Raw genomic sequence first — 25665 nt, 5'->3', positions numbered from 1 at the left:
GACGGATGCATGGATTGTGATAAGAGTTGTATGAGTCCCACTAAAGTGATTAAAAAATAAATAAAACACTCCAAATGATCATAATTTTTAAAGGCATAGCATTTTTACAAAATCAGAGTGTAATTGATTTACTTATGCACTGCCTGAATAATGAGATTTCGCCTGAGATGTAATGAGAATATGAAAGTTAATTCAATTCTGTTGCCTGGTTATAATAAAAGAAACAAAACAAAAAATCAGAGTGAAGCAAACTAACATACAACCAATAAATGTCTACAGCAACATCAAAATGTCTTGGAGAGAACAGACAACTTCAAATAACACTTAGAGGAAAAGATAGTTCACGCAAGTGACCAAACTACAGGGCCCAAAACTCTTCTGGAGTATGAAAAAACATTGAAAAAGTATACTCCTGTACAATGGAAAAGAACTGTACTTAAGATATTTCAGCAGGTTAAAAAAGAGATCAAAGACAATACCAAGAAAATCATGTTCAAAATCAAAGCAAATACAGACAAAAACCCTAGGAAAATTCAGGAAAATAAATGAAAATTAGAACTCAAATATAAATAAGAGATAGAAATACAAACATTTAATACTAAAATTTCAGAAATAGGCAATACATTGGAAGGACAAATGAATAGAATTTAATCAATGGAATATAGGATTAGTGCTATCAAAGACTAATTAGAGATATAAAATATCTCAATACCTTAGGCAAAATCCGAAAATTGAAGGAAAAAAACAGAAAATCTTAGAATTATGTGTACACTATGAAGAGGAATAATGTGATTGGATTTTCATAATAGCAAGACACACACACACACACACACACACACACACACACACGCGCAAAAGCTCTACATAGAAAACTTCCCTAATACCGTGAAAGCCAATATGTTACACATTCAAGAAGACCAACAAGCCTTGAATCCCAAAGGGAAATCACCAACACATGTCATCATCAAGCTCTCTAAAACCAAAGCAAGGAATCCTGAAAGCAGCTCAGAAAAAGCAAAAGGACAATTAATAAGGCTCAGCTCTGAATTCTTAGCAGAAACCATGAAAGCAAAAAGGCAATGGGATAATAAATACTACATAAATAAATCTCAAAGAAACAAACTTGCCAGTCAAGAATTATATAGCCAGTAAAATGATCCTTCAAAGAAGAAGATGAAATTGTACTTCCAGATAAGCAGAAATTAAGGGAGGGATCCAAAGAATATGGCCACCAGTTAACACGATGAGGAAGATTGTAGCAACTAATGGAGAAGGTGCCCCCAAGAGGGAAGCTCTGAGCTCCCTGGACGGCAGAAAGCAACATCCTAAAAGCTGAGTACCAAAAAATTTCAAGTTGGAACTCGGCAACGTCTGCTGATTGTTACTGACTTCCCTTCACTGTTGCCTCTCGGCCCAAGCTGCTTCTATGCACCCCCTTACTTTGCGCAAACCGATTCTGCCCTGTCCCAGATCCCACCCCACCCAGCCAAATCTCCTGCCTTCCTGGCTTCTGGGGCCTCTGCATAGATAACAGATCGCCTAGGTAACTTGGTGCAGATATCTTCACTACCAAAGCAACACTTTCCAAGTTTTTAAAACTTAAAAAAAAAAATTTCTTCCTTCTCCAGCACCTATTCCCCTACAACGCCCCCACCCCCACCCCCACAGCAGCAGACACGTGCACGCTCCCACACAGCCAAAGGATCAGGAATCCCCACCAGACCAGAAAGCCCAACCCCAAAACCCAAAAATTGTGGTTTTATTTTCATTTCATTTTCTTCTCTCCTTGTGGCCTCTTACTTCTCCCTGCGTGGACCCTCCTCGCTGCAGATGCACATGCTTCCTAGACAGACAGTGCAAGCCCAAAGAGCTGAACACACCCAACCAAACCAGGTTTATTTGAAACCAAGTGTTCTTTTCTTTTCCTCTGAAGGCACAGACCCGCCCATGTTCATATTTCCATAGCAACAGAACACCACACCCACACCCAAGTAATGCCACGCCCATCGTTTTACCCTTCATCTCTTCTCTGCACAGCTAAAATTTTCCTTTTCTTTATTTCTTCTTTTGCCTTATCTATTTTTTCTTTTTTCCCCTTCTTTCTTCACACACACCCACACACACATAGTCTCTACTTCTGATCTGATTATTTGCTTACACTTTTCTCCAAACCACTATCTCTTTCTCTTCTCTCTCTCCTTTTCCTGGTTAAATATCTTTCTACTATACCTTCTGAGTTTTATTACTCATCTTAAAATATATATTCTCATGATTATAACAAACCTTTTTATCTATCTAGATTACCCATTATTGTTATTACTATTACTTTTATTTTATTCTCTCTCTTCTTGCTCCCCCACTTTCTCCACTTACCTATTTCTCTTCCTTTTTTTCTCCATTTCCTCACTGTGTGTTTTCCAGGTATTAGACCTCTCCTTGAAAACCTGACAGAGTCAACTACCCCAACATGACCCAGCAACCCCCCACTAAGAACTGCTCCACATGCTTTGAAAACAGTAGTCAACAGCAGTACACCCAAAGAACAAGAAAAACAAACACAAGCAGCCAAAAGCCCAATGGAATACTCTGAAAAAAGGAAGCCCTAGAGTTACCAGAAATAGAATGGAAATGATGTGATTTAAAAGCATTCAAGAAATAGGGGGAATACTCATGAGAACAGCCAAAGGAATGGAAAAACTAGAAACTCTGCACTAGAAGGAATACCAGAAGACAAAAATAAGCTAACAGAATCAGACGATGTGGTAAAGCAACCGAGTGATAGGAGGAAAGGAAAGCCATAGTGACTCTCTGGGACAGAGTGGAACTGCCTCTGCACGTGCTAGGAATGGAAAGCTTCCTCTTTCTCCTGCAGAGCGGCTGCTGATTGGGAACTGTGGACTTTGTGGCTAGCAGCCTAACATTTAATCGCTACACCACCATGGCTCCTCCAGCTCGATATGAAAGTATCGGATAGGGGACCAGGGATGTCAATTTGTAAACAATGAAAACTACAGAGCAAAAAGGAACTTTTGACTGGAGAGGACATCAAGAGGGTATCAATAAACAAGCTGTTTTAATAATAATAAATCACTGAGTAATGTCATAGAATGTGTGGTAGTTGCATAATCTGTTGTCAATTTGAGACTTAAGAGCAAAGGGGTAGAATTTAAACTGTCAGTCAGGTCACAGCTTGATGACCTCTTTGGAGGCACTAAGGAGATAAATAACTCTTTGGAGGTGGGGCATTTACTCACTCCCTTTGAGACATTCCTATTGAGAAGACACATGGAGCTATGCTGATGGTACCAGAGTCCTGCAGCTGGAGGAGCCATGTGGAGACCCCTGCCAGTGCTGAGATGCTTACACCATCACTGGATCCACAAGACGTTCTACCCATTGGCCTGAGATCTTCCTGCATTTGGCATCATCACATGTCTTGTGTGAGTCTGAAGAGGAATTTATATATTGATATTGGACATATGACCTAATATTGGACTTATGGACTTGATCTGGACTGGGTCAGGATGTTTTCTCTATATTCAATAACAACTACAACATAGGAAGTGAAAAGGAAATCTGTACTTCAAATTAACTCATTACAGACAAACAAATGGAACAAAGAAGCTAACGGCACCATCACCACACACACACACACACACACACACACACAAATCCACAGAAAATGACAATGACAGCAATAAATTTAAACCTATTGGTAATTATACTAAATGTGAATAGATAAGTTGCACCAGAGGCTGAAAGTGGCAGAATGAATAAAATGGCAAGACTCAACAATATACTGTCCTCAAGAGACACATGCTTACTTTAAAAAAAAAGAGAGAGAGAGACACATCTTAGACACAAAGACAAAAATAAGCTAAAAAATCAAAGAGCGGAAAAAATATACATCAAGCAAATAAACAAGGAAAGAGTAGAATGTCAATGTAAAATTTAGATGAAGTAGACTTTAAGGCATAAAATATAAGAAAAGGCAAGGTAGGGCATTACATCATGATTAAAAGGTCAATGCAACAGTAGGACATAAATAAATATATACACACCAGTGTAAAAGCCGATAGATTCATAAATCAAACTCATCAGTACTGAAAAAAGAAGGAGACAACCCTGAAATCATATTAGGAGGCTTCAGTATACCACTTTTGATAAAAGACAGAATAAATAAAAAGAAAATTCATAAAGATACAGAAAATATAAACAACACAATGCACAACCAACTTACCTTCATAACTTATATAAGGATAGATCATTCCTGAACTCACACCATGATGCAAACATAACCTTGATACTCAACCCAGGTGTGTTAGTCTGGGTAGGCTAAAGAAACATATCCATAGACATACATATGTGCATAAGAAAGAGATTTACATGCAAGAGCAATTGAACATTGAGAAAACATCCCCGCCCAGTCCAGATCAAGTCCATAAGTCCGATATTAGCCCATATGTCCGATACCAATCTATAAAGTCCTCTGCAGACTCACAAAACACATGCAATGAAGCTAAATGCAGGATGACCCCAAGCCAGTGGGTATAAAGTCTTTGGGTCCAGTGGCGTTGTAAGCATCTCAGTGCTGGCAGGGGTCTCTCTGTGGCTTCTCCTGCTTCAGAGGTCTGGCTGCATCCATGTGGCTTGTCTTCTGCAATGTCTCAGGAAGTGGCAGAGAGAGAAGAAATGTCTTCCGCCTCCAAAGAGGAAGTACCAGATTTCCCAGGAGAAGGCCATGCCCACAGAGAAGTCTCATTGGCTATCTCCAGATTGACAGCCTAGACTCCATCCCTACACTCTAAATCCTTCAATTGACACCAGATTAGGTGACTAACACACCAGGTAAAGACACCCCTAAAAATGAAAATTAAAAACCAGTATCCCTCCTGGACATTGATGTTGCTCAGGTTTTATCAATTCAGTTCCAACAAAAGCACAACATATATTATTCCAGTAGATGTGTAACATTCTTCAGAACAGACCATACGTTAGGCAAACAAATAAACTTGAAAACATCCAAATATAGCAAAACATATTTGCACATCACAATACTACTAAAGGAGTATTAAGGGGGAAATATCCAATACATAGAAGTTAAATAACAGTCTGCTTAAAAACTAGTGGGTCTTAGTTGGGGGGGGCGGGATTTAACCTTCCTTAAATCAAATAAGAATGAAACACAACATAAATCCTTGGGCCACAGCAAAAGTGTTCAGAGGACTATTTACAGCAACATACATATCAAACAACAACAATTTAACCAAAGATCTCCAGTAAATACAAAAAGAGTTAGTGAATGGAAAGTAAGTAAGTAAATAGAAAAAGAACAGCAGCAGAAGCCTACAATCACCAGTAGAAAAGAAATAAAGACTTGAGCAATAATATATGAAACAGACAAAATCAGCAAAACTAGAAGTTGGTCCTTAGAAAGAATTAATGAACTAGTAAATGTAACAAAAGAAAAGAGCGTGAAAATAACACAAATACAAAATTAGGTGATGTCACAATAGAATCAACTATAATAAGAAGAATGATAACAGACTATTATGAAGAACGATATTCCAACACATTTGAAAACTTTAGAAGAATCAAAAATTTCTAAAAGACACTGTCCAACCAAACTAACACAACTGGAAGTAGAAAACAGACGCATCACAGTAGAGAAACTGACTAGGTCACTCAAACAAACAAACAAACAAACAAAAACCAGAACTCCCAACAACAACACAAATTCCTAGTCTAGATGGCTTCACTAGGGAATTGTGCCAAGCCTCCTGAGAAGAGATGACACCAACTCAACTCAAACTGTTCCACAACCTAGGGATAGATTATTCTAGAACTCACACCATGATGCAAGCACAGCCTTAATACTCAAACCAGGTAAAGACACCACTAAAAGTGAAAATTAAAAACTAATATTGAGTTTCAAATGACAGGAACCCTATGCACAACAGGACGAAATACTGTCTGGTCCTGCTTCATCCTCACAATTGTTATATTTGAGCCCCTCATTGCAGCCACTGTGTCCATTTATCTCATTGAGTGTATTCCTCTTTTCCCCTGAGCTCCACTTTCTTTTTTTAAGGGGCCACACGAGATACAGCTATTGGTCTCTTCCAGCCTAAAGCAAAGAAAGCCACAGGTGCATGAAAATAATTAGTCCAATGTAACCCCAGCTTCTGTGACCCTGAGACCAGAATCACTATCATTGCCAACTGCTCTGAAAAGGATTACATTAGAAGGTCTGCATAGAGAAGAAGAAAGATGTGGGGGAAATTCAAAATCATTGAGAAGACCAGGCCTCTTAGAGACTGGCGGACGCTTAAAGACTATGGCCCCGAGGCACTTTTCAAGCCTGGAACTAAACTCACCCCTGTGACCAAACAGTAGGCAGACCTACAAGGTGCCCAGTAGCACTAAGTAGGTACACACTCATTAGGGCAATCAGCATGCGAGACCCAAAGGGCAGCCTTTGCCCAGAGATAAATCTCAGATAGAAGAAAGATACAGGAAAGAAGAATCAGTGGAAATAATAAACAGAGACAGGAAGTGGGAAGACTTATTATACCGCGGGGCTTGTAACCAGTATCATGAAATAAAATGTGAATGAATTGTTGAATGGAAAATTAATTGATGCTGAAAGCTTTCTCCAAACCACAATAAAAAGTTTAAGGAAAATACAGTTAATTCCATTTGTTCAACCTTCATTGAGCTCCCAACAAGATCTAAAGAACACAATGTTCCTGAGTATAGAGATCCAAACTCCATCAGACCCTTTTCAATGCCTTTGAGTTCTGCTTCACTAAGGACAAACTACATTTGATGTAACCACCAAATTCACTCAGAACTTCAAAATGCTCTTGCCCAGGTAACCTTGTGTCTGTCCTCTGGATGGATCTACCTAGCAGGCCCGAACCCAGCCTAGGAGAGATCTCTGGGACTGCCTCTCAGAATGGGCAAGGCTTGCTTTTTCTCCACACCTCTGCACGTGTTTTCTCCATTACAATATCATACATGCTTCATATTGGCTTTATCGCTTAGTGGGAATTGTAATTACCGTAATGTGTTATTTTTCTCTGGAATTAGTAATTTAGTGAATTATAGTGATATATAGTGAATATTGGAACTCTGGTGTTGTAGCTGATTCTGCATTGAGTTGCTAACCACCAGGTCAACAGTTCAAAAGCACCAGTAACTCTATGGGAGAAAGAGGAGGCTTTATACTGCTATAAACAGTTATAGTCTCTGAAACCCACAGAGGTAAATCTACCCTGTCCTGTAAGGTCATGCTGTGAATTGGAGTCGACTCTAAGACAGTGAGTTTAATTTGGGATAGTGAATATGAAAATGTTTTGTCCATGCTTTTAAAAATAGTAAAACGATATAGTTAAAAAAATGCAGAATCACCTGGTCTTCTTAGTATTTCTTATATTTTGTTTTCTTAACTATAAGAGTCTCATAGGAATGGCATATCTACAGTTTAGTACTTTCTTTAGTTTCATCTCAGGATAATTTTGCCTGTTAAATTCTAATTAAATGAAATGTAAGAACTTGTTTTTTTTTTAATTTAAACTAAATATGTATTAAATATCCTATTAACACTTTTTCTATCAATCTTCATTTATTATGTGTACATGGAATATCACTTAGAGTAATTTTCACCAAATATTGTTTATTTCTTGAGATGAGATTTTGGTTTATATAGACTATTGTTCTCAATGTATAATTGCTGTTTTTTTTAGTGATAAGAGCATAAAATATTTTTAGCCAAGCAATCAAATTATACCTTGTCCTAGTAGTGACACCAGATGAAAATAAGTGTTTGTTCTATGTGATGCCTAATGCTGAAAGTATACATTATTTTTTATGATTTCTTGTCATTTTTCATATCATCATCATTACAAAAACACATCTGCATTATGACTCCAACATTAGATTTAACATAGTGAGACTGAGAAATTATTAAGGACACACGGGTAGGAACAACTATGTCTTTGGAAGATGGGACCTAGTCAGCAGAGTCTAAGCCTGTGAAAGGACCCTGTCAATACACCCATCCACGTGGCTGCTCAGAGAGACCCATGAGAGGGTATTAGAGACAGAGGCTCTGAGTGGGGATATGCCAGGCTGACAGACATCCTGGGGCCCCATGCCCAAGGTTCTAAATGGCTTTTCTATGTGACTTTGAGCTACAAATCAACTTGTCCTAATTCTCAGAAACCACTTGAAAGCTGCAGCACCTGCTTTGCTCCAGGCTCTGATTACGGGCTCAGCCTGGCACAGTGACGCTAACCTCATTTCAGCCCTCCCCACAGAGACATAATCACATTTGTGGAGAGGCAGGAGGCAGACACTCCATCTCGGACAGGATCTCTCGCTTGGAGAGCCCCTGGGGTTCCTGCTGCCTGAGCTGGTATCTCGGTAGCTGCCTGTGCCTTTTCATAGGGACAGAGCCCCTGTCTGGCTTCCTTGGCTGCCTTCTTTTGCTCCGGCACTACACAAGCCTGGTTTACTCTTGAAAGATGCCTTGCAGGGTTTGCCCTCTGCATTGAGACTGGAGGAAAACAGGGAGAGGGATTTCGTTAAAACTCTAAACTAGTTCATGGTCATGGAAATTTAGCTTTCCTAGCACAATCCCTAAAAAAACCCAAACCACTTCTTTCAGTAGTGGATCTTGAATTTTGAGGGATTTCCAAACCCTTTGAAAATACAATGAATGCTTTGGGCCTGCTGCCCAGAATTATATGATTATTAAGCATAGTAGGAACAGTTGAGCAAAAAGACAAATCTTTTACTTCATCATTTCTTCCATTCGCTTTAGCTACCCTATGTTCAAAAGCAAGTTTTAGAGTTTCTACTGACATCCACTTTGGTCTTTTTAATGGCCTTTTGCTTTTTTAATATATGATACTTTTGTGTCATTCTATAACTCCTCAAGTCTTCTGCATTAGTGTTCAATGTATTGAATTGGTTCTTGAGTTGTTCGCTAAATTCAAGTGGAGTATACTCAAGATCATATTGAGGCTCTCATGGAATTAATTTTCTTCAACCTCAACCTTGAATTTGCATAGGAGCAATTAATAGCCAATTCCACATTTGGCTCCTGGACTTGTTTTAGCTTATGATATTGAGTGTCTTCATCATCTCTCTCCACAGATATAGTGAAAAGGTATAGATCTCCCTCATATTTTTGTTCCCATTATAGGACTAACCATCATTTGCTTGAATATTGAACCATGGAAGTGAATTACGTATTTTGCAGACCTAAAGAAAGGGTGCTTGCCTCCAAACCAAGCCAAACTCACTGTCATTGAGTCTGTTCCAACTTATAGCTACTCGATAGGACGGAGTAGAGCTGGCCTTATGGGCTTCCAAGACTAATACTTCATGAGAATGAAAGTCTCATCTTTCTCCCACAGAGCAGCTGGTGGTTTTGAGTTTCTGACCTCATGGTTAGCAGCTAGCTCAATGCATAACCACTATGTCACCAGCACTTCTGTGCCTAGTGGCTGAAAATTGAGTCACGAGGCAAGTTCTTTCTCAGACCTAAAGGGTGACTAAGAACAAAAGTCTCAGCAGATTCCCTTGTGGAGTGGAGTGCCTCCAGGTACTTTTTTGAGAGAGCTAGATTTGCAGACACAGAGCTACCCTGAGTGCCTTTGCACTGAGGCTTCTGGTGGACTAGAGTGGCCTTCGGTCATTTGTAATGTTGCCTGAGTAGGGCAGAGGCCAAGGGTCTACAAAGAAACTAGGTAAGTGCCCGGATATCAGAAAGAATAGCATCTGGGGTCTTAAAAGCTTATCTTCAAACAAGTATCCATCTCAATGAGGCAGCAACTAAGTCTACATAGAAGAAACACACCAGCCTGTGTGATCCAAGGATTGTAAACAAGATAATCCAAATCCAAAGGAGGGAATGGTATCAGAGTTTAAATTAGGAATGCCTGGTTTGAAAAAGGCCATGGATGACAGTGGAAACTCAAAGTCCATTTGCAAGGTCCACACATAGATTGAGTCTCCAGTGAATGCCCTCTGACCCTAGTCAAGGGATCTGAATAGCCCTGTCATCAGACAGAGAGCACTCTAAAGTCCATTATAGCTAAGATAGTTAGATTATAATGTAATATCTTATCATTTGGTCTCCTTTTTGACCCATTTAAATTTTTTTTTTAATGAACGGGAAATGTACCCATGGATTAAACCTCTAGTGAATCCCTTCTGACCATAGACCAGGGATGTGAATAGCCTTGCTACCATACATTGTGCACTGGAATTGCAGATACAGTTGGGTTAAAATTTAACCCCTTATACGTGACCTCGCTTTTGACCTATTTTAAATTTGTTCTAGTTTGTAATATTTTCTCTTTTTTTATTGAGCAAGCATATGGAAGGAAATAGCAAGCATCAGAATAAAATCAATTCAATTGAAGGCAGAAAAAAATCCACGAAACGAAACAAAAACTTGTTCTGTGAGAAAAATCAATAACATTGACAAAACTAGCAAGATTCACCAAAAAGAGAAAGAGATGACACAATTTACCAATATCAGAAATGCTAACGTCAAAAGAATCCTATGAACAACTCTACCCACATAAATTTAAGACATTGGATGGAATTGATCAGTTCCTTAAAAAGTACAAATTACTATCACTAATACATTATGATAGAAATGATTTGAATAGCCCTGTTAATCCTCTGGGATAGTTGTTATAAAATATTTCCCTAGGGTCTCAATGAGACTGGATGGCATAGTGGGTCACGGGTTGGGCTATTAACTGCCTGGTGAGCACTTCAAAATGAACAGGGTGGCTAGGAAATGCCAGGCGAGGTGGCCAGGGAAGATTTCTGGAATCAAATGAACCTTAATCCACTCTATTTCTTTCTTCAAAATGACTTGGTCATTGTCTTGTTCTGTGGGTGCCTTCTGAATTTTTGTTAATTGTTCTACACTGCAATTATTTATTTATTGCGCTGGAATGTCCTGTGAACTCCTCTAAAATAGTCAAGTTTCATATCCAATCACACCCTCGTTCCTTCCCCAATAGTCACATAAATTGGCCAAAACAATTTCTGCAGGAGATTAATTTTTAAATAAAGGGCAGTAGATATTATTAGTCTATGGCTTATACAAAGAGACAATCCAGCCTAGAAGGGTTTTAAAAAGTAAGAAAATCACATATGCTGAAAAATGTTCATCTAAGCAGTGTTCCTCAGCTCTGGCCACACGTCAGAATAGTGAAGGGACTGTAGATGGTTTAAATGCCAAACCTCTTCCCAAGAGATTCTGGTAAAATTGATCGGGAACAAGGTGTAGGAATCCATTTGTTTTATAGCTCCAAGCTGCTGCTGTGTGGCTAGGAAACACACCATTAAGGTAGAACCATGGGTCACATATTTTAATGAAGGTAACATATGACATATTGGTCACAGGCATGGCATAACCCAATTACCATATCAGAGTGATTATTTCGTCCTCATTGGAACATGTGTATCTACGTACAAGAGAATCGGACTGTTGCTTGAATATTTAGTTTACTGGCAATACACTCCTTGCCAAGTATCTATTTAGAACAACAGATCTAGCCAACAAGGGAAATTTGTTTTGTTTTCATTTTCATTTAATTCATTTATCATATACTTTTCATTATTTAGAATTCCAAAAATGGCCATCACAGAAATATAGCTTCATTTTTAACTTGACAAGGGATAGGCCCAAGATTTCTTGACTTAACAGAATACCCTGGCTGACTTTCCTGGTGACTTCTGTCTGAAGTCACAACTTGCTCAACAAAAATATAAATGTAGTCTTCTTCCAGCCTTGCTCAAGGAGTAGCAGGCTAACACCAGCCGAGATCAGAATTTCCCTTACCTAGGACCACCCCTGAAGACTGGACCAGGACTCTGGAATTCCCCCGTCTGCCCTGGCATCCTCCCAGTCTCCCTTAGACACAGAAAGATCAGGAAAGTCCCATTGGGCCACAGACAAGAAGTGATGGGTTAACTTACAAAGAATGGAATCAAACCAGCGGCCTTGTCTCTCTCCAAGGCCTCCTGCAGGGCAGAAGCCCGCATGGCGAATTTGCCGTCAGAAGGGATTGCTTTTAATTTGACTCCACCAATCAATCCTGCTCTTTCCACGGAAGAGTGTGCCTAAAAAGAAAGCAGCAAAGTTAGGCTTGTGTAGGTAGGTCCCCCTCTGTGGGTACTGTCTAACCCTTAGCTCCTCAAAGCTCTGCATGGCACTGTACACACCTGGGTCCCTTTCCTAGGGCAGCGATGGCAAGACTGGTGTTCTCTCCTACCTCTGAACCTTCAGAAGGTTTCTTCACTGGAAGTTGTTTCGATTCATGTCAAATTTTGCTTTTAAGTTTAATGACTGATACACCAGTAAAGTGCTGGTCCAATACTGGTAAAATCTTTTTGTTTTGTTAATTCAAAAGCAAATGGTGAGCTTTGGGATCAGACAGGGAACTCTGGGCATTTCCACCCCATGATGCAGTATTCGGAGGGAGTGGCATTGTATACTACTAAGCAAAAGCTAGTGAACCAGTTCAGGTAAAGATGCAGGGACCAACCTGAGGTAGATCTGGGAGCTAATAGGGAACCATGAACAGACCAATAGATTTGAGCCAAAAAAGCTGCTGGAGAACTGCCCTTTGCTGATTATGTAGTGCCCCCCCCAACACACACACACACACACACACACACACACACACACACCCTCACTGCAGAGCAGGCTGACATTGGCATATGAGAGGCAGATACCTGTCTCAAGAACAGGAGCATCCAGAGCATCCCACATGGGCCGGGCAGAAGCCAGAATGCCACAGGGACCACACTTTGACCGGGCTCCTCCCTGCCTGGCATGCTTCCCTAACTCCTGCCAGGTTTCCCTGGAGAGCAATTCTTCAAGAAATTAGAAATACCAAAATCCTTGCTTCTGGCTCAGCTTCTAAGAAACATGAACTACTCAAAATCAAATTGTAACTATATCCCTGAAAAAAACTACTTCATAGTCTGTCCCCTTTCCTGACACTCATTTTCAGCTGGGGTCCCACAGAGGCATTAGCCCACATGCGCCCACCTCCTATAATAGTCTTGTAATTCCCGTGCATCTAGAATAGTGCTAGCTGTCTACCATATAGTGGCGTACTGATGAAACAAATAGCAAAATAATTTCCTACAGTGCTAAAAGCCAGTTGGAAATGACTGCCACCACTTCAGATAGGAAGTTCTCACATTTATTGAGTGCCTCGGTGCACATTTTTAAAGCCACCTCGTGTCCTTCTAAGCTATAACAGAGATATAAATATATTTTTTTCAAGCGCAGCTAGTACAAAAAAGTGAAATCAAAATACACAGCTATATAATCCTCCCAAGTGTTGCGAAACCGGTACTATTTCTACTTCAGGTTAAATTTTTATTATTTAGAATACATATCATGGTTAAAATATCTGAATTAAGAAATTTATTAAAGATAAATATGTCAGCAAAGCTAGACCCGCTTTGTAGAATCCAACCCTGTGAAGGTGGAACAAGTCAGACAGTTATTGTGTCCCTTGAATGCTAAGTTTTCCATCCTCGTGCTGCTTAATCTCCTGTTCACGCTCACAGTGTTTTTCCTTTCTAGCTCTTTCCCTGGATTGACCGATGGAATCACACAGTGTGCTCATATTTGCAGAAGCTTTATAGCACCTTATATCCTTTTTTAAATTGTTGTCTAATCATGAGCTGAATGGATCAGCAACACGAAGAGGCGGGTGCTTTTATCCCCGTTTGACATGTAAGAAATGGAGGTTAAGAGAATTTGTGTGATGTGTGTCAGACCACAAAGCTTAGAATTTTAGAGCTGGGATTTGAGCCCGGGTCTTGAAGCCTCTGTCTAATGTTTCCACAATGCCCCTCTGAAGGCAGGCCAGATTGTTGCAGCATTAAGTCAGTGCTGGGAGGAATGGTAACCGAGCTAGTCACGGTGATTTTTAGCATGTACTTTTCTTTCCAATTTGACCTGCTTTCCACCCAAGAGCCCACCCTTCTCATCAGCCCATGATTCAGTTAGCGTCCTCTTGTTCTGGGTTTGAATGATGCTGCATGGTTTTTTACTCTGACTTGTTTTAAAACCAAACATTCAAATTTTGAAGGTGGGCAGGACAGCAGACCCACACACACTCCCAATACATTCACCTGATCAGATGAGTAGGCCACCAGCTGTTCCATGATGGCAGCTTGTGACAGCTCTGGGGATGTCATCTGTAGCTGTCTTGTCACTTTGGTCCGAGCAGCCAGGAGGGCCACCAGTGTGGCTTCACTGGCACTTCCCTAAATGCAAGGGGAAGGTGCGTGAGCTTTGGAACACAGCAAGGCAATCCGTATCTCAACTCTTAGACGACATAATTTGCTTCCGCTTTTGAGAAATGAATCTGACATTGCAAACGTCATTCTCATTTGCACAGGGGGAAAAAAGCCTGAATACTTATGATTGCTAGTTTATCATTAGTTTAACATTACTTTGTATATCTATGGTTCCATGATGGCTGACATTTCTGAGCCCACATTTTGTACCCCATATTGAAAACATGAGCTTTGCAAGCATTTTCTCATGGACACCATGCCACCTGGCCAAGGAGATCCAATCGTCACTGTCAGAGGAGGTAGCCGGGGCTTGGTATACCAGAGTGCAAAACCAACTCGTGGTTCATAGCCACTTGGGCAAAGCAGGTTGAATTTGTTCACAAAATGAAGGTGCATTTTCACGTAGGCTTCCAGTTCGCCTCGGAAACTCTTTCACACACAGATATCGACACATATTTTTGGCAAGTTAATAAAGATGGTTTAAAATTCACCGTTTTGAGATTGAGAATGGGCAGATAGTGATGACGTATGCAGAGCAATCACTAGCAAAGGGTTTCCTGAGTGATCAAGCCAAACAGCATTTGTCAGGGAAAAACGAGAGCGGCTCCCCTGTGAGATGAATTGGCACAGGAGTCACCACGCTAGAGGCAAACACACCAAAGATCACGAGGGTGGAATGGGCCTGGGCATGTTTTGTTCTGTTCTACTCAAGGACGCGTGAGTCAGAGCTCCCTCCGAGGACAGGAACCACAATAATAATATATTCTCCCCTAGAATGCTCAGGATAGTCCATTTTGCCCTCGTCAGGTGGTAAAGTGCATGCCAAAAGAGGTTAAATAACGTGCCCCACGTCAACAGCTAAAGAGTGACAAGTTTAGAAGGAATCTACGTCTGTCCTGTCTACTGTCCTTCTCCCTGAAACCCACTAATCGATTGAGCACTAGCATGAGGAAGGAACAATAAAAGAAAGTCGATTTTGGTCAGATATGAGAGAAACATTTACAAGATTTTAGAGTATTACAAAGAAATATGAGATAAAATACTTAAAGAGCAATTATCTTGTTAATATTCTTAGTCTTCCTTCATTGATCCCAATGTCATATTTTTATTTTATGATTTCACTGATTTTATTTTTTCTTTTAACTCAACTCATATCTTTATGGAGCAGGGGGGAATTTAAGATAAATACATTTATTATATATTTTCATAGCTCTAATGCATATGCTCAAATATGCAGACGTATTCCTCTTAATGTAGCATATAAAATGAGGGGGACCCATCCCTTGGTATCTGCTGGACATTGGTTCTGGTACCTCTACAGAGACAAAAGTCCAAAGATGTTCAAGTCCCTCACATAAAATGACATTGTTGTGGTTATGAGCCATCATCCAACTGATTTTCATTCACTGTGACCCTGTATATCACAGAGGGAAACGCTGCCTGTCTCCGCAAAGAATTTGCATACAAAATATACATATCCTCCTTCCTGCTTTAAATAATCTCTAAATTACTTAGAATACCTAATACGGTGTAAATGCTATAAGTAGCTCTATCAGCTCCCTTTTATTTTGGAGAGGCTACTTTGACTACTCAGTTGCTTTTTTTTTCTTTTTCCATCCAAGGTTGGTCGAACCCTTGAATTCTGATTTTGTGAGAACAGAATGTCAACTATGTTGCATCACCTTCAGATCATGGTTTCATCAGCAATGATTTTTTTTTCTAATCATTTTATTAGGGGCTCATACAACTCTTATCACAATCCATACGTACATCAATTGGATAAAGCACATTTTTACATTCATCAGCAATGATTTTTAAGACCATTTTAAACCAGGCTAAAGAAAACTTGCCAGAGCTAACCATGCTGCCTGGGCGAAGCCAAGTTCCCTGCAGACAGGCTCCGTATTAGACACTTCCGTAACACACTCTGTTACTCTTCTCATGGGGCTGATGCCCTCCTGTCCTAGACTGACCCCTTGGCTCATTCACTCTAGTTGAAAAAGTAACATGTAGAGATTATTGAAAAGATACAGTTCCTGAAGATGGGGGTCTCCCCTTGTTTTTCTCACCTTTAACACTTAACACTCACATGTGATTGACGTGTCTCCATCTGAATTACAGCCTCCATTTAAAGCCTGGGAGGGCACACTCCTCCCTCTACCCCCATTCTGACCCATATGCGTTCTCCTCTGTGCCACATCCTGAATCACCATGCCTATTTATTGTGGCTTTCTCTCCAGTCTTTGTCCAGGTTCTAAAAGACAATTGCCCTCTTTCGGTAACAAGTGATTTTATAAGAGGAAGTATAAATGGCAGAGACTCATTCAGAATGCAACAGCTCCAACGCAGGCCATGGGTTTCAGCAGACTCCGGTGGGAAATCAAAAGGCTCTTTTCTTCCCTTTGTTGGAAACAGATCTTAACCGAGAGAGAAAAGGAGGAGAGGGTGACTGTTCTGTGTACTAAGAGAACAGTAATGATACCTTTGCTTTATTGCAGGCAAATAAAGGTTGCCATGGTAAGCCCGGTGTGGAGAGGGCGGGGAAGCAGAAGGAAATGCAGAGAGAAGGGCTGCTTCCTGCTGCTGATGCTGAACACGTTTCATCTTTTGTGTTTCCATGTGTCACCACATGCCCTGTGGCAACCAGCTTTTCTTCCACAGGAGCTTTCCAAATAAAATTACAAGGCAATTTTTACAGATAACATTTGTCCAGCCTCACAGTGACACTTTGCCATTTGACTCAGATGGAACCCCCTCCCAGTGTTGTCGCTTCACTGTAGTCTAAGGCTGTGATTACAGCGGAGAGAGGATCGATAACTGGAGCTAACTCACTGTCTGCCCAGCTCTGGATCCATGAGCTGTCAGCAAACTCTGTCAGCTGGGGAGACTGGGACTTCCTGACATAAAAATCAGACATAATTGCCTGCTTTTGTTCAGCAAAATGAGAGTGTCTTAGGCCCAATAGACAATGTGTTGAAGCTTAGAATGAGAGACGACAGGATTTTTCCTTACCAAATGCAAAGACTCTCATTGATACTGAAAAATAGAATTCTCTTTAATAAAAGGTCATTACACAGTGAACCTAGGACAGATGAACCCCCACCCAGGACCAGTGGAGAGAGTGGTGATGGCGGGAGGGTGGAGGGAAGGAGAGGGAGAAAGGGGGAACAGAAGGAATGAGTCAATGAGCCTGAGGGTCAGGACCACACTCTGGTGACACCAGGGTCAATCGGCATAACATAGTTGACGAAGACAATGTTCTATATCCCACTTTGGTATGAGTAGAAACTGGGGTCTTCAAAGCTTGTGATCAGCCATCTGAGATACAACTACTGGTCACTCTTGTCAAGAGGAAGGAAGAATGATAAAAATGGAAAGACACATGGAAGCCTTTAGTCTAGTGGACTAAAAGATCATACAAATATCAGTCTCCCCGCTCCCGCGCCGAGAAGAACTAGATGGTTCCCAGTTACGACTACCAGCTGCTTTGAAAAGGATCACATTAGACGGTCCTATATTCAGTGGGAGTAAAAAATGTGGAAAAACCTCAAAATCATAAAAGAAACCAGGCTTACTGCTTGGATAGAAATGGTGGGGTCCCCAAGGATATGACCTTTAGCCACTCATGATATATGAAGTCGAATTCACCCGAGGGGCTCATTTTTCAGCCAAACAATAGGAAACTTAACAATAACGTGGTATGCACACCTCGGAACAGTCCATCATTTTAGATCTAAAGGACAGCATTGCCTGCAGGACAAAGTTTAGAGGGTTAGGAATGGAAGCAGGAAACACGAGGAGGAAGTTGGATATTGAGAGGATTTCAATTAAGGACATGAAACAAAACGTATATGAATTGTGAATGGAAAACTCAGTACCTGCTCTGTAAACTTTCACCCAGTTCACAAGAAGCAATTTTTTAAAATAACTGAAAACCGAACTCGCTGCCATGAAGTCAATTCTGATGCATCGCCCCTCCCTGGGACAGGTTCGACACCGCGCCTGCGCGTTTCTGAGACTCGCTTTACGGGAAGAGAAAGCTGATCTTTCTTCTGTGGAGCAGCTGTGGTTTCCAACCCCTGACTTTACGGCTTGCAGCCCAAAGCATAACCACGATGTCACCAGAGTGCCTTTACAAAAATAAGTGAGCTACAAGAACAACTGGAATATACTAAAAGAAGACTTTCCCCAAGTAAAGACAGAGCTGCTGCGTCTTGGATGGGTGAGCTTACCAAACAGTAGGACTGAAAGTGAATGGGACAGGTGAATAAAGTAGGTTTGGGTAAACTACATAGAAGAACTGTATAAGAACATGTAAGTCCTCCACCAGTGTGCATGCCTGTTGTGAAAGGTTTGCTTACTCTCATTTCCTGAATCGAGTCAAACAGAATACAAAAGAAGATTCTCCTCCTCAATGACGGTTCTCTTTCTTTCCTCTGTTGCTCCTATCTTCTTGCTCTCTGGCAACACTGAGGCTCCTCGCTTCATTAGAAAAATATGCGACTGTGTGTAACCTCTGGAGAATGATGGGCCGTTGTAGTCCTGTAGTAAAGGTGCACCGTGTTCTCCAGAGGAATGTATGATATTCTTGTTTCCCAGCGTTCCTCCCAGTGAGATCAGAGCAATAATTATAATTTATTGAGAAACAACGGATAGTCAGGAGGTTTACTGACACCGGAGTTGGATCATAAACCAATAATCACCAGAAACAGCATGAATCTACGGAAGAGGGAATATTAGCATACTAGATATCACTCCTCTGGGTGAGGATTTAACATTTAAATGAGACATGCTAAGAGCTGCTATCTCAGTATCCTTTACTGCACATACTGAACCTGTAATCAGATACAATTGTCTATATCACATGATTCTGATGTTATTCTTATCCTATAAAGAAACTAGGAAAGCACCTGTAGGCCAACGGATCTAAGGGGATTTCTGTCTCCGCTTGTGCACGATCTTAGTAAAACTGCGTGTTCTGCTCTTTGCTGAGGTGTGTCTTTGTTGGCTTCTCTCACGCCGTGCAATGAACCCAGCATTTTGTGGGTGACAGAAAGATTTAGAAAGTCCTCCTGGTCCTCACCAAAGTGCCTGAAGGAGCACTGGTGTAGCAGGCTAGCTGTGTCCGCCTCTGTCTGAGGCCTAGAGGGTTTCTGGGACTCCGTGTCTTCGTAGTCTTTGCTAAGGGGACTTGACAAGGCCACATCACCCCGAGCAAGAGGAAATCTGCCCTGCGAAGCCACAGACCAGAGATGCTTGCATTGACCAACAAGTTCTTGTTGCCGTCGTGGTCAAGACCGGTTAACAGCATCAGCCTGAAGCTTTGCGTACAGCCCAGCTGGAGTTTAATTTTCACCAACTCCCAACTCAAAATCATTTATGCATGATGGACAATCAAACAACCCAGGGGTGATGAGAGAGAAAATGGTCTGAGCCTGGGCATGTTAATCTGTCAGTCACAGTGACGTCATCATCTGTCATAGAATATAGGATCAATTTATCAAAGGGCAGCTCAAGACGTCAGCATGATGAAGACCTTAACTGAATGTTTGAATGCAGATTCCTGGGCCCACGGAAGATGGATTGGATGCCAGTCTCTAGTGGTAAAATCTTGGCATCTGCATGGCAAGAGTTTCCCCCACGACTCTTTGCATACTGCATTCACAGAATAGTTGCCCCCAAAGTTATCTGTACCCTGATTACTAGAAGATGTGGATATTTACTTTCTATGCAAAAGGGATTTTACTGGTATAATTAAGTTAAGAATATTGAGATGGGGAGATTATACTGGATCACTGGGGTGGGCCACATATTATTATATGGATCCTTAAAAGTGGAAAACATACCCCAGCTATTGTCAAAGGATGATGTGTGTAGGATGATGTGTGTGTGTGTTAGTTTCCTAGGGTTGCTGTAACAAAATAAAACAAATTGGGAGGCTTAGAACAAGAATTTATTGTCCACCAGCTAAAAGCCCCCAGTCAAGGTGTCACTAGGGGCCTGGTCTCTCGAAAGGCTCTGGAGAGGAAAGATATTTTCTCACTTCTTTCTAGTGTTTGGAGGTTCTGGACCATCCATGACCATCCTTGTCGAATGGATGTCATTCCAATTCCTGCTTCAGCCTTCTCGGAGCCATCTTCACTCTGTCTCTGCGTCTCGTCTCCTCTTTTCATAAGGACACCAGCAATAGTCTTCTAGGGCCTCCCCTAGTCCAGCTGACCTCATGCTCACTTAACGACTTGCAATAGAAAAGGCCTTCTCTCTAAACAAGGTCATGTTCATAGGTGCCTGGAAGTTAGAGTTTTAATATTTCATTTGAGGACACTCAATTTAACCCATCATAATATGTTTATGGAGAATGGTCAGAGAGATGTGGCACTGCTGACACTGAAGATGGAGGATAGGACCACAAGTCAAGGAAAGACAGCAGCCACAGAAGTTAGAAAAAAGCAGAGAAAAAATTCTCACCTAGAAATTTAAAAAAAATTTTTAAAGGAGCCTTCCACAATCAGTGGGACCTGCATTAGACTTTTGACCAACGGAACTGTAAGGTAATAAAGTTGTATTGTTTTAAGTCACTAAAATGGAACAAAGCACCAATACCTGAGATTTTAAAAAACCATGGTTTGGTTGAATAGCCTCAGGAATAGAAATTGGAAGATTCGCTCCATAGATTAACTCAGACATATGAGCCGTGCAGTCTTACAGAAAGCATTTTTCAATGCGATCCTGTGTCCTCATCACTGAATGATGACAATAATGGCTACCTTAATTTTCAGAATCATGAAGAAGTCAATATTTGGATCAGTAAATATTTTCCCCAAAATATACAATGATTTTCTAATACTATTATATAACAATCATCAACATGGGTAGGATCCTAAGATAAAATCATGATGCAAAATTCAGCATTGGGCAAAAATGGTGGATGACTACATCAGATCACAAAATGGAGGACATGATGTCATTACATAACTGCCAAATTATATCATTAATGACTGTCAAATTACATAATCACCTAATTGCCGGTCCATTGAGAATCATGCCTCAGCCATCACGGCCAGCATTACCCTTGCCTTACACTTCAGTGTTCATTACTACTAGACATATATTATTACTTTGAGAAAAAGATAATAGGCTTGTTACTGGTTGGCATAATGGCTGTCGTAATTTTCAGAACCATGAAGTTTTACTGATGCAAAGGAAGAAGTGGCTTCAATACAGTCCATCTTCATGAAAAATATTAAAAATACACAAGGTCTATGTCATTCTAGGCACTGTCCTGGAAACCCTGTGAAATGGAAATCCCCTCTCACTTTCTTTGGTTTCCCGGTACAAGATGATTCTTAATAGTCACCTGTTAACTGAAGATAATACATTAAACAAATGCACAAACTAGCAGCATACTGAGGCTAAGTTTTGGCACACATGGCACCTTGTATCTTCGGAAACACAGTCACTGCTACCATTTATGGTTCAGAGAGCAGTGCCTGGGGTCAGGTAAGTATAGGTCAAATTCATGCTCTAAAATTGACCAGCTTGAAACCAATGGGCAAGTGACCTAACTGTGCTTTAGTCTCTTCAGTTTAACAGGGGACATTAAGAGGCCCCACACTCATTGTGTTGTGAAAATTAAATGAGTCAATGCCTAAAATATGACAACCCAAATAATAGTTGTTGTTATTATTTTTATTACTATATACATTCTGCATGATAACCACTATGTTAGCCCCATCTACCATCAATAGGAGCCAAGGAAATGAGTGGCCTGCCCATAGCTAATGAGAGGCAGGCAACCCTGAGCCTCAAATTCAGATCCCACCCACCACACCACCAGAATTTCCCCCAAAGCTTGGCTTTACCTCTTGTGTAATTCTTGCTCATATTCCAGAAAAAATAGGAACAAAAACAGGGGGGCTTCTTTTTCCTATCTGCAGCAGTGGTCCCTTTCTGGAGCTCCCAGAACGCTGCCTCCCTCAGACTCCACCACACACCTCTTACCTGAATCACACCACCCCCTTGTCCAGTACTCTCAGCCAGGAAGGCCTCTGGTAGCTCCAGCATCTTCCCAAGCCAGTCCATCATCACAGTCTCCAGTTCTGTGCATGCTGGGCTTGCAGCCTGTTTGGGGAGAGAGCAAAGGAGAGAATCCTGGAGCACTCCCTAAAGGCCTTGCCCACTGATGATAAATGCACGACACGGTGCGGTAACTGCAAGGAAGATGAGATTTTCTCCTCCTGTGAAGAGACGGCACTGACTCGATGACAGTGAGTTTGGAGTTTGGGGATGGCAACAGGGCTGAGAATTGTACACACAACATATTCCATTTGGAACACTGAGGAAGCAAGCTTCCCAGCTCCCAGATCAATCACAAAGAAGGGAGGACGTAGGTGGTGCCAGGTTTACATGACTGTGCTGACCCCTCTTTGTTGGAGAAACCCAACTGCTTTCACTTCACCATCTCCTCGTGGCACCTCGAGTCACTCAAGTGAGAGCTGAATGCCAAAGAAGAAAGGATAGAGAATTGGACTGAGTGCCAACTAGAAGAAGTTGAACCAAAGCAGGGAGAGAGGAGAGAGACGGCATGGGTGAATTGTCCTCTGACCTGACTCAGTACAGTCGGCTTGAACTTCTGTAAGCAATGTTCGGTTCAGGAGGCACTCACCCATTGGGTTCAAGTTGATGCTAATGCATATTGACCCCAGAGGGCAGAGTACAGCTGTCCTTTTGGATTTTGAATACTGTAAATCTTTATAGGGGCAGACAGCTTCATCTTTTGCCAATGGAGAAGTTGGTGGGTTTGAACTGCTGAACTTGCAACTCAACACAATAAAACAAACCATTACAACCCCAGGGCACAGAAACCAAATAATCCCTTTCTCTCTCCCTGGGCAGCACAGTGCCCAGAGCAGTGGTTGGTGACCAGGAAGGTACGATCCTTCCCAACCACCCCCAGCTCCCTGGTGACCAGAACTGTAGCCAGCACCCACTCACACCCACAATTTTCATCACCCAGTGGCTAGTGACACTCTCTATGCAGTCCCTCCGCTACCTGAGGTCAGAGGGATGCCCTCATGGAGAGGGCACTAAGTGAATGCACGACTGAATCTGAACGCACACACATTGTGCCTTCTAAGACCAGCAGAGTATACAGTACTTAACGAGTGGCTTGCTGGTAGCCATTCCAAAATGGCAGAAACTGTTTCCATAAGCAATTGCCCCTGGTCCTAAAATAACTCATTCCAGGTCAGAAGCCTGAGCCCCAAACACCCTCTAAGACAGTGGTTCTCAACCCGTGGGTTGCGACCCCTTTGGGGATCAAACCACCCTTTTACAGGGGTCGGCCAATTCATCACAGTAGCAAAATGATGGTGATGAAAATAATTTTATGGTTGGGAGGTAACCACACCATGAGGTTTCATACAGTTGTATGAAAGGGTCGCGGCATTAGGAAGGTTGAGAACCACTGCTCTAGGACATCAGAAACTCCATCTAGTGCCAAGAGTGCCACCCCTCTCCTCTCACCCTGGCCCACCCCACCCCAGGACCTGCAGAAGGCACACCCATACTAGTGCCCTGCTCCCCGGTTCTCTTCTCTCTAGGCCAAGCCCCACCCCATTTTAATCTTTGATTTGTTGGTTGTTGTTTTTTCCCTTTTTATTTCCCTATCCCCCCACCTTACTATCTCTGCTTTTCTTCCCTGCCTACTCTTTATCTTCTTAGTTTTTTCTTTTTTATTCTTTTTCTCCACCTGTTCCCCACCCCCTACAGGGACACAATAATATCTGAGGAAGAAATGGCACTGGAACTAATTGATACGTAATTCAAAAGAATGATCTATAAGACACTACTGTTCCTCCTGGGGCTGGCTCTTCCTTGGGCTTCCTCACTCCCAGGCACAGTGCTAGAGAGAAAAGCCTTTCCAATCTGCAGAGAACACCAAAATACAGGAAACTTAAGGGTTCCCATACTATGAGGAGTTCATAGAAGGTCAGAGAGAGAGTGTTCTTAAGAGTTTTATATCCTGAGTACCCACCTTGCTTGTACCTTGGACCCAAGGAAGAGCCAGTCCTCCCCTCCCTCTGAGAAGGGATCTTTTTAGGTGTTGCCTCCCCAGATAAGGCAGGGCTGGCAGGTGGAAGTGAACTGGAATGTATTTCTTGAGATCCCTGCTCTCTCAGCGCATGCATTTCAGATGGCCTGGACACTCTGTTCTGTAGCTGTAGCCAGGGGTAGCTGGGCTGAGACCTGAGCAGCCATGGTTCTCAGTCTTGAGTGTATAGCAATCCTCTGTGGACTTGTTAGAAGTAGGCTCCAGCCACAGTAGTACTGGGCCTCAGAGAGCTTTTAAGTCACACTAAAAAGCAACAAAACCCTTGCAGTGGAATTGATTCCTTCTCTTAATAATTCATATGTTACAGAGTAGAACTGCTCTGTATGGTTTTCTTGGCTATTGTCTTTACAGGAATAGGTCACTAGATCTGTCTTATAGGAAGAGGTCATTCAATTGGGTGGCTTTAAGCCATAAATCTTTAGGTTGCCCGGGGACCTATGTGTGTCTAAAAACCACAGCAGACTGCCACGCATCACAGGACTCACCCAAGAGAAGCCAATGCAGCCGATGGCCCCGCACAGCATGTCCGCAAGCATAGCCGGATATGAGCTGGCCGTCGGGAAGTAGGCGAAGAAGTGGGGACTGTGCCAGTGGGTCACCTGCCCAGAAGATGGATGGGTTACTCATTCCTGCCAGAATCAGGGCCCTGCTACTCTCAGCGCCCATGGGGACCTCGTTCATCCCAATGCGGTCATCACAAGGACTTGATGGCAGTGAGTTTAAATATTGTTTTAGGAGCACCATCCTATGTGCCACAGAACACCACATTGCCCAGCCCAGTGTAAATCGCTGTTCTGCTTGAGCCCATTGGCACAGCCACTGTGTCCATTCAGCTCATCGAGTCTTCCTTTTGTCTCGACTCTCTACTCTAGCCACCAGGATATCTTTTTTAAGGGCTTGTTCATGTCTACTCTGATAACATATCCAAAGTACATGAGATTGAACCTCACCGCCTTCATTTCTAAGGAGCATTCTGACTATACTGCCTCCATGACAGATTGATTTGTTCTTCTGAAGCCCATGGTATTTTCAATGTTCTTCACCAATGGCATAATTCATGTGCATCATTCTTCTTGTATTTTCTTAAATTCACATGCACGAGGTGGCTGACAATACCTCATGTTAGAAATAGGCTCCACGTCTGGGGTCTTAAAGACTTGAAGGTAAACAAGCAGCCATCTAGCTGAGAAGCA

General features: G+C 41.8%; 1 protein-coding gene across 2 annotated transcripts in view; it reads right to left on the bottom strand.

The window, feature by feature from the left end:
- DDC (dopa decarboxylase) overlaps positions 1-25665 on the bottom strand; it is a 122596-nt gene that overhangs the window by 65834 nt on the left and 31097 nt on the right. For both annotated transcript variants that reach the window (XM_004708040.2, XM_045286358.1), the window contains exons 3-6: positions 24958-25071; positions 22360-22479; positions 14191-14325; positions 12013-12156 (exon numbers count right to left, since the gene is read on the bottom strand). In XM_004708040.2, coding sequence (XP_004708097.1) covers positions 12013-12156; positions 14191-14325; positions 22360-22479; positions 24958-25071 — 513 coding nt within the window. The remainder of the gene's footprint in view (positions 1-12012; positions 12157-14190; positions 14326-22359; positions 22480-24957; positions 25072-25665) is intronic.

This window comes from Echinops telfairi, unplaced genomic scaffold (genome assembly GCF_000313985.2).
Source record: "Echinops telfairi isolate 266 unplaced genomic scaffold, ASM31398v2 ScPeMD7_7;HRSCAF=31, whole genome shotgun sequence".
Classification (NCBI taxonomy): Eukaryota; Metazoa; Chordata; class Mammalia; order Afrosoricida; family Tenrecidae; genus Echinops; species Echinops telfairi.
This window is presented reverse-complemented; position numbering and strand designations above follow the sequence as displayed.